This window comes from Oncorhynchus kisutch, linkage group LG14 (assembly GCF_002021735.2).
Source record: "Oncorhynchus kisutch isolate 150728-3 linkage group LG14, Okis_V2, whole genome shotgun sequence".
In the NCBI taxonomy this organism is placed as follows: domain Eukaryota; kingdom Metazoa; phylum Chordata; class Actinopteri; order Salmoniformes; family Salmonidae; genus Oncorhynchus; species Oncorhynchus kisutch.
The window spans coordinates 74260971-74268805 of record NC_034187.2 but is presented as its reverse complement, the minus strand read 5'-3'; the positions used below and the strand labels follow the sequence as shown (position 1 = coordinate 74268805).

Below are 7835 nucleotides of genomic sequence, written 5' to 3'. Positions count from 1 at the left end.
AAAGCATGTGCGAGCAAGGAGACCTACAAACCTGACTCAGTTACACCAGCTCTGTCAGGAGGACTGGGCCAACTTTGCCCAATTTATTGGGTTCACCCTCTTATTATTCTGACATTTCACATTCTTAAAATAAAGTGTTGATCCTTACTGACCTAAGACAGGGAATTTTTACTAGGATTAAATGTCAGGAATTGTTCAAAACTGAGTTTAAATGTATTTGGCTAAGGTGTATGTAAAATTCAGACTCAACTGTCGTACATTTATTTTCAAGGGAATAGTAACTGAGCAGGTGTGAACATGTCAGAAAAAAGATGCCTGTCTACCTCTTAGTCTGTTTGGGAAAAACCTGCTTAGATTGAAAATAATATTTGTAACCATAGATACCACAGAAAAAACAACCAAATCAACAGTAGCTCCATTTTATAAGTGTTTAATGTGTGACGAAGCAAATCATAAATCACAGGTATAAATACAAAATGAATTAACATCCACATTCATTGCATTTCTGAACAGATAAATTATGAAAGATGTTAAAAACAACCACTTCGATCAAGTTACTCATAAATCGATGGAATTAACTATTTTAAAACAAATACATTTTTACAAAGATGGTAGGTTAAATCAAAGGCAGTTATACACACACATTATTTGCATATTAGCCTTTTCTTCTACAGTTGACCAACTGAAGTATTAAATTGCATGAGTGAAATAATTTGCATACACAATTTGAGAGAAGCCACTCAAATATGTTGATTGTTGACCAAAAAATACCTTAAGACAATTGATTTTACCGTCAGTCAAAGAGACACATAAAAGTGGACTTTGTGACAGAAAGATATAAGAAAGCATAGTTGAGTTTGGTGACAGAGAAAGAAATCAAAACAAACTATTCACATTTCAGTATCATCAGAATCCAGAGAGGACGATCTAGCCATAGGACCAGGTGGGTAGTGACGCATACTACAAGGCATTTGTTGGCATAGTGTTTAAAATGGGATCCTCAACAGTTAAAATATCTTGTGTAACTACATAGTCTCATTTCCTTTCACAAAGACAGTCCTTTATTTCAATATTTCATTACAAATAAGGGAATCACCTATTATGACACATCATTACTACAGTTCTTCAGAAATGGGGAATATTATTTGGGTTAGAGGGGACAACTAGTGGTTGGGGCCATGCTATTCATCAGAGTCATGTGGTTGGGTTGTCTCCGGCTGTGATTGGATAGAGTCATGTTGCTCCTCCTCCTTTAGGGTGATAACGGTGTTAGTCTGGGTGCTCACATCCAACTCTTTCCCCCCCTCCCACTCTATTACCTCTTCCCCCTCCATGTCCTCCTCCTCCTCTCCACCTATCCGTCCAGTGGGATCTACGGCTCCTCCTTCTTCCTTCTCCCCTGTAGTTCTGTCAGGCTGGGTTGGGCCTGCTCCAATACAGAAGAGCAGGTCCTGGTCCCTGTGGTTCTGGCTGGGAAGTTGGTTGTGGTGGATCTCACTGTAGTCCTGTCTATGGTTCTGGTGTGTGTAACTGTGGTGGTGGCAATGGAAGAAGCTGAGGATGGTGTGTTTTGGCAGGCCTAGCTGGGCTGACAGGGTGTGGACAGCCTCCTCGTCTGGGTTCAGACCCACGTCCTGGATGAAGCTCTGCAGGATCCCCTGCGCCTCCCGGGACACCCGAAACCCCTCACCATTACGCCCGCCATTGCCCTCCCCGTTACTCTGTCTGGCCCCCGACCAACCTCCCTCGCCCCCTTCCTTGTCACTACTACCCTCAGCCCTACTCCTATTGCCCAGACCAGTAATGTCCTCTACCCTCCCATCAACCTTACTACCCCCCAACCAGGTCTTCAGTTGGCCCCCACCCCCCTCATTCTCGGCTTGTGATGCTGTGGACGGTTGTCGTGGAGGCAGGCGAGGCCCCGCCTGGGGCTGCAAGGGCTGCTGGGACCGAGGGGTCAGGAGTCGTTGATGGTGTTGCTGTGGCAATGGGGAGTGGCGTTGGAGCTGGTGGAGACAGATGGAAGTTCTAAACAAACGAATGGGAGCTGATGGCTGTGTTACAGGAGGACCAAACTACACGTATGAACACTATCGTCAAACAGCTACACAACTCTACATTCAATTATCTACATACGCATGTGTAACGCATGTACATTAACAGAGTAGAATTATGTGTTTATGTTGTGAGTGCGCTTCCATCCGTATACCTGTGTGTGTGTGTAGGCTATACCGGGTAGACTGACCAGTGTGTAGTCATTGACTAGCTGTGTGAGTCTGTCTCTCCAAAGTTGTTTTTGTGTTGACTGTGTATTACTGTAGGAGTGTGTCTATGTACAGATGTAGGATCTTAATTTGACCAGCATTGTCGTAGCAAAACAATCCTGCAGCAACTGGATTTTAATGTTTAGTCAATAATGTTGCTTGATCGGTGGTTAGGCTATTAGTTGGCTAAAATTAAGCTACATGAAAAGTGCATTACTGTTAATATGACCGTGTGGTAGTGCAGGTTTTCAGTGAATTTATGTATATCAAAAAAAACTAATTGGCATTTGTTGCGGCGCAGGAAAATTCTCAGCAACAACATAGTGATCAAATGAAGATCCTACATCTGTACAGGCTATTTAGAGTAGACTGACCAGTGTGTTGTTGTTGACTTGCTGTATCAGTCTGTCTGTACAGTGTTGCTGCAGAGCGTTGCTCTCCTGTTCGTAGATGGCATCTCGCTCCGTCTGGGCCAGACTCAGGAAGCGCCTGATCATACACAGGTTCTCCCACAGGGTCCGGTTCTCCGGGGACGGATCCTCCTTCCAGCGCAGCAGCTCACACAGCCAGCCCTGCAGAACACATATCAGAACCCAGTCAGAGAAACCATAGAAAAGGAACCTTTTCAGAAGCCCTTCAATAAAATAAAATGTTATTTGTCACATGCTTTGTAAGTAACAGGTGTAGACTAACAGTGAAGTGCTTACTTACTGGCCCTTCCCAACAATGCAGAGAGAAAATAGAGAAATAATAGAAAAGTAAAACACGTAATAATAAAAGTAATAATAGATACACAATGAGTAACAATAACTTGGCTATAAACACGAGGTACCTGTACCGAGTCGATGTGCAGGGGTACGAGGTAATAACTTGGCTATAAACACGAGGTACCTGTACCGAGTCGATGTGCAGGGGTACGAGGTAATAACTTGGCTATAAACACGAGGTACCTGTACCGAGTCGATGTGCAGGGGTACGAGGTAATAACTTGGCTATAAACACGAGGTACCTGTACCGAGTCGATGTGCAGGGGTACGAGGTAATAACTTGGCTATAAACATGAGGTACCTGTACCGAGTCGATGTGCAGGGGTACGAGGTAATAACTTGGCTATAAACACGAGGTACCTGTACCGAGTCGATGTGCAGGGGTACGAGGTAATAACTTGGCTATAAACACGAGGTACCTGTACCGAGTCGATGTGCAGGGGTACGAGGTAATAACTTGGCTATAAACACGAGGTACCTGTACCGAGTCGATGTGCAGGGGTACGAGGTAATAACTTGGCTATAAACACGAGGTACCTGTACCGAGTCGATGTGCAGGGGTACGAGGTAATAACCTGGCTATATACACGAGGTACCTGTACCGAGTCGATGTGCAGGGGTACGAGGTAATAACTTGGTTATATACACAAGGTACCTATACCGAGTCGATGTGCTGAGGTACGAGGTAATACCATGGCTATATACACGAGGTACCTATACCGAGTCGATTTGCTGAGGTACGAGGTAATGAGGTAGATATGTACATATTACTAGGAACAAAGTGACTAGGCAACATGATAGATAATTAACAGTAGCAGCAGTGTATGTGATGAGTCAAAGTTAGTGCAAAAAGAGTCAATGCAGATATTCCGGGTAGCTATTTGATGAATTATTTAACTAACTTTTAGCAGTCTTATGGTTTGGGGGTAGAAGCTGCTCAGGGTCCTGTTGGTCCCAGACTTGGTGCTCTGTTTAGGAGCCTTTTGGTCCCAGACTTGGTAATCTGTTCAGGGTCCTTTTGGTCCCAGACTTGGTGCTCTGTTCAGGAGCCTTATGGTCCCAGACTTGGTGCTCTGTTCAGGAGCCTTATGGTCCCAGACTTGGTGCTCTGTTCAGGGTCCTTTTGGTCCCAGACTTGGTGCTCTGTTCAGGGTCCTTTGGTCCCAGACTTGGTGCTCTGTTCAGGAGCCTTATGGTCCCAGACTTGGTGCTCTGTTCAGGGTCCTGTTGGTCCCAGACTTGGTGCTCTGTTCAGGGTCCTGTTGGTCCCAGACTTGGTGCTCTGTTCAGGGTCCTGTTGGTCCCAGACTTGGTGCTCTGTTCAGGATCCTGTTGGTCCCAGACTTGGTGCTCTGTTCAGGAGCCTTTTGGTCCCAGACTTGGTGCTCTGTTCAGAAGCCTTTAGGTCCCAGACTTGGTGCTCTGTTCAGAAGCCTTTTGGTCCCAAACTTGGTGCTCTGTTCAGAAGCCTTTTGGTCCCAAACTTGGTGCTCTGTTCAGGGTCCTGTTGGTCCCAGACTTGGTGCTCTGTTCAGGAGCCTTTTGGTCCCAGACTTGGTGCTCTGTTCAGAAGCCTTTAGGTCCCAGACTTGGTGCTCTGTTCAGGAGCCTTTTGGTCCCAGACTTGGTGCTCTGTTCAGGAGCCTTTTGGTCCCAGACTTGGTGCTCTGTTCAGGGTTCTGTTGGTCCCAGACTTGGTGCTCCGGTACTGCTTGCCGTGTGGTGGCAGAGAAAACAGTCTATGACTTGGGTGGCTGGAGTCTTCGACAATTTTCCGGGCCTTCCTCTGACAGCCTGGTATAGAGGTCCTTGATGGCAGGGAGCTCGGCCCCAGTGATGTACTGGGTCATACGTACTACCCTCTGTAGCGCCTTGAGGTCGGATGCCAAGCAGTTACCATACCAGGCGGTGATGCAGCCAGGCAAGATGCTCTCAATGGTGCAGATGTAGAACTTTGTGAGGATCTGAGGACCCATGCCAAATCTTTACAGCCCTCAACACGACTGTGTTGGTGTGCTTGGTCCATGTTAGAAACTTGAAGCTATCGACCCGCTCCACTACAGCATCGTCAAGCAAGATACTAAAATGAAGTGTACTATCTTTAGTAAATCAGATGTTCTGTGCTTTTCATGAGTAGAAAACAACAGTTATTAATGCTTCATACAAAGCAAGTACACTTCAAACTCATCGCAGAACCCTTCTCTGTATTAGGAGCTGGAGGACAGGAGGAGACAGCGAGGGAAAGCAGCAACAATGCCAAGCTTTCCACCTCTACACAATTACAGTGGCACGCACACACACCTGGCCGTAGTCCAGCACTAGCACAAACAGCCATCCAGATGCAGTAAGCAGATACAACACAGAGCTTCAACATGGTGCTGCCTGCCAAACAGCCATACACTAACGTGAGCTGACACAATCGTGAGAGAGAGAGAGAGAGAGAGAGAGAGAGAGAGAGAGAGAGGGAGAGAGAGAGAGAGAGAGAGAGAGAGAGAGAGAGAGAGAAGGTGGGGTTTGAGAGAGAGAAAGAGGCAGAGGGAGAGAGAGAGAGAGATTAAACAGTAGCCCAGCAGGGGTAGAGTACCACCTGTCAGTGTAATGGCATTGACCTCAACATGACCTTAGAGGAGAACAACCTGATCCTCACTGAAGTACTTTATACTGGAGAGAGAGAGAGAGAGTGTTACGGTTTTCTAGTGGTGATGAAGGAGAGTCGGACCAAACTGCAGCGTGTCGATTGAGATTCATATTTAATGAAACAAAATAACACGAACTTACACGAACAAAACAATAAACGTACTGAAAACCGAAACAGCCTATCTAGTGCAAACTAACAGAGAGTACAAGTAAGACACTAAGGACAATCACCCACGACAAACTCAAAGAATATGGCTGCCTAAATATGGTTCCCAATCAGAGACAACGATAAGCACCTGCCTCTGATTGAGAACCACTCCAGACAGCCATAGACTTTGCTAGACAACCCACTAAGCTACAATCCCAATACCACCACCAAAACCCCAAGACAAACACACCACAATTACAAAAACCCCATGCCACACCCTGGCCTGACCAAATACATAAAGATAAACACAAAATACTTTGACCAGGGCGTGACAGAACCCCCCCCCCCCCCTAAGGTGCGGACTCCCGAACGCACCTCAAAACAATAGGGAGGGTCCGGGTGGGCGTCTGTCCATGGTGGAGGCTCCGGCGCGGGACGTGGACCCCACTCATTTAATGTCTTAGTCCCCTCTCCCTTCGTCCCTGGATAGTCCACCCTCGCCGCCGACCATGGCCTAGTAGTCCTCACCCAGAACCCCACTGGACTGAGGAGCAGATCGGGACTGAAGGACAGCTCGGGACTGAGGCAGCTCGGGACTGAGGGGAAGCTCGGGAGTGAGAGAAAGCTCGGGAGTGAGAGAAAGCTCAGGAGTGAGAGGAAGCTCAGGAGTGAGAGGAAGCTCAGGAGTGAGAGGAAGCTCAGGAGTGAGAGGAAGCTCAGGAGTGAGAGGAAGCTCAGGAGTGAGAGGAAGCTCAGGCAGGTAGATAGATCTACCAGATCCTGGCTGGCTGGTGGTTTCAGCAGATCCTGGCTGACTGGCAGATCTGGAAGATCCTGGCTGACTGGCAGATCTGGAAGAGTCTGGTTGACTGGCAGATCTGGAAGAGTCTGGTTGACTGGCAGATCTGGAAGAGTCTGGTTGACTGGCAGATCTGGAAGAGTCTGGTTGACTGGCAGATCTGGAAGAGTCTGGTTGACTGGCAGATCTGGAAGAGTCTGGTTGACTGGCAGATCTGGAAGAGTCTGGTTGACTGGCAGATCTGGAAGAGTCTGGCTGACTGGCAGATCTGGAAGAGTCTGGCTGACTGGCAGATCTGGCGGCGCTGGGCAGACTGACGGCGCTGGGCAGACTGGCGACGCTGGGCAGACTGGTGCCGCTAGGCAGACTGGCGGTGCTGGGCAGACTGGCGATGCTGGGCAGACTGGTGGCGCTGGGCAGACTGGCGGCGCTGGGCAGACTGGCGACGCTGGGCAGACTGGCGGTGCTGGGCAGACTGGCGACGCTGGGCAGACTGGCGGTGCTGGGCAGACTGGCGATGCTGGGCAGACTGGCGGCACTGGCTGCTCCATATAGGCTGACAGCTCTGGCGGCTTCTTACAGACTGACAGCTCTGGCGGCTCCGTGCTGACTGGCAGCCCCTTGCAGACTGGCAGCTCCTTACAGACTGACAGCTCCTTGCAGACTGACAGCTCCTTGCAGATTGACAGATCCTTGCAGACTGACAGCTCCTTGCAGACTGACCGCTCCTTGCAGACTGACAGCTCCTTGCAGACTGGCAGCTCCATATAGACTGGCAGCTCCATGCAGACTGACAGCTCTGGCTGCTCCATGCAGACTGACATCTCTGGCTGCTCTATGCAGACTGACAGCTCTGGCTGCTTCATGCAGACTGGCTGCTTCATGCAGACTGACAGCTCGGGCTGCTTCATGTAGACTGACAGCTCTGGCTGCGCTGAACAGGCGGGAGACTCCAGCAGTACTGTAGAGGAGAAAGGCTCTGACAGCGCTGGAGAGGAGGGAGACTCCGGCAGCGCAGGAGAGGAGGAAGGCTCTGACTGCGCTAAACAGGCGGGAGAATCCAGCAGCACTGTAGAGGAGAAAGGCTCTGGCAGCGCTGGACAGGCGGGAGACTCCGGCAGCGCAGGAGAGGAGAAAGGCTCTGGCAGCGCTGGAGAGGTGGGAGCCCTCGTAAGGATGGGCCGGAGAGACAGCCTGGTGCGGGGAGCTGCCACCGGAGG

The 7835-nt window shown here is 49.1% G+C and overlaps 1 protein-coding gene across 1 annotated transcript in view; it reads right to left on the bottom strand.

Annotated features, from left to right (window-relative positions):
- Positions 1-405: 405 nt before the first annotated feature.
- LOC109904386 (DNA-binding protein SATB1-like) overlaps positions 406-7835 on the bottom strand; it is a 31660-nt gene continuing 24230 nt past the window's right edge. The window contains exons 10-11 of the mRNA XM_031788950.1: positions 2639-2836; positions 406-2006 (exon numbers count right to left, since the gene is read on the bottom strand). Coding sequence (XP_031644810.1) covers positions 1182-2006; positions 2639-2836 — 1023 coding nt within the window. The 3' untranslated portion in view covers positions 406-1181. The remainder of the gene's footprint in view (positions 2007-2638; positions 2837-7835) is intronic.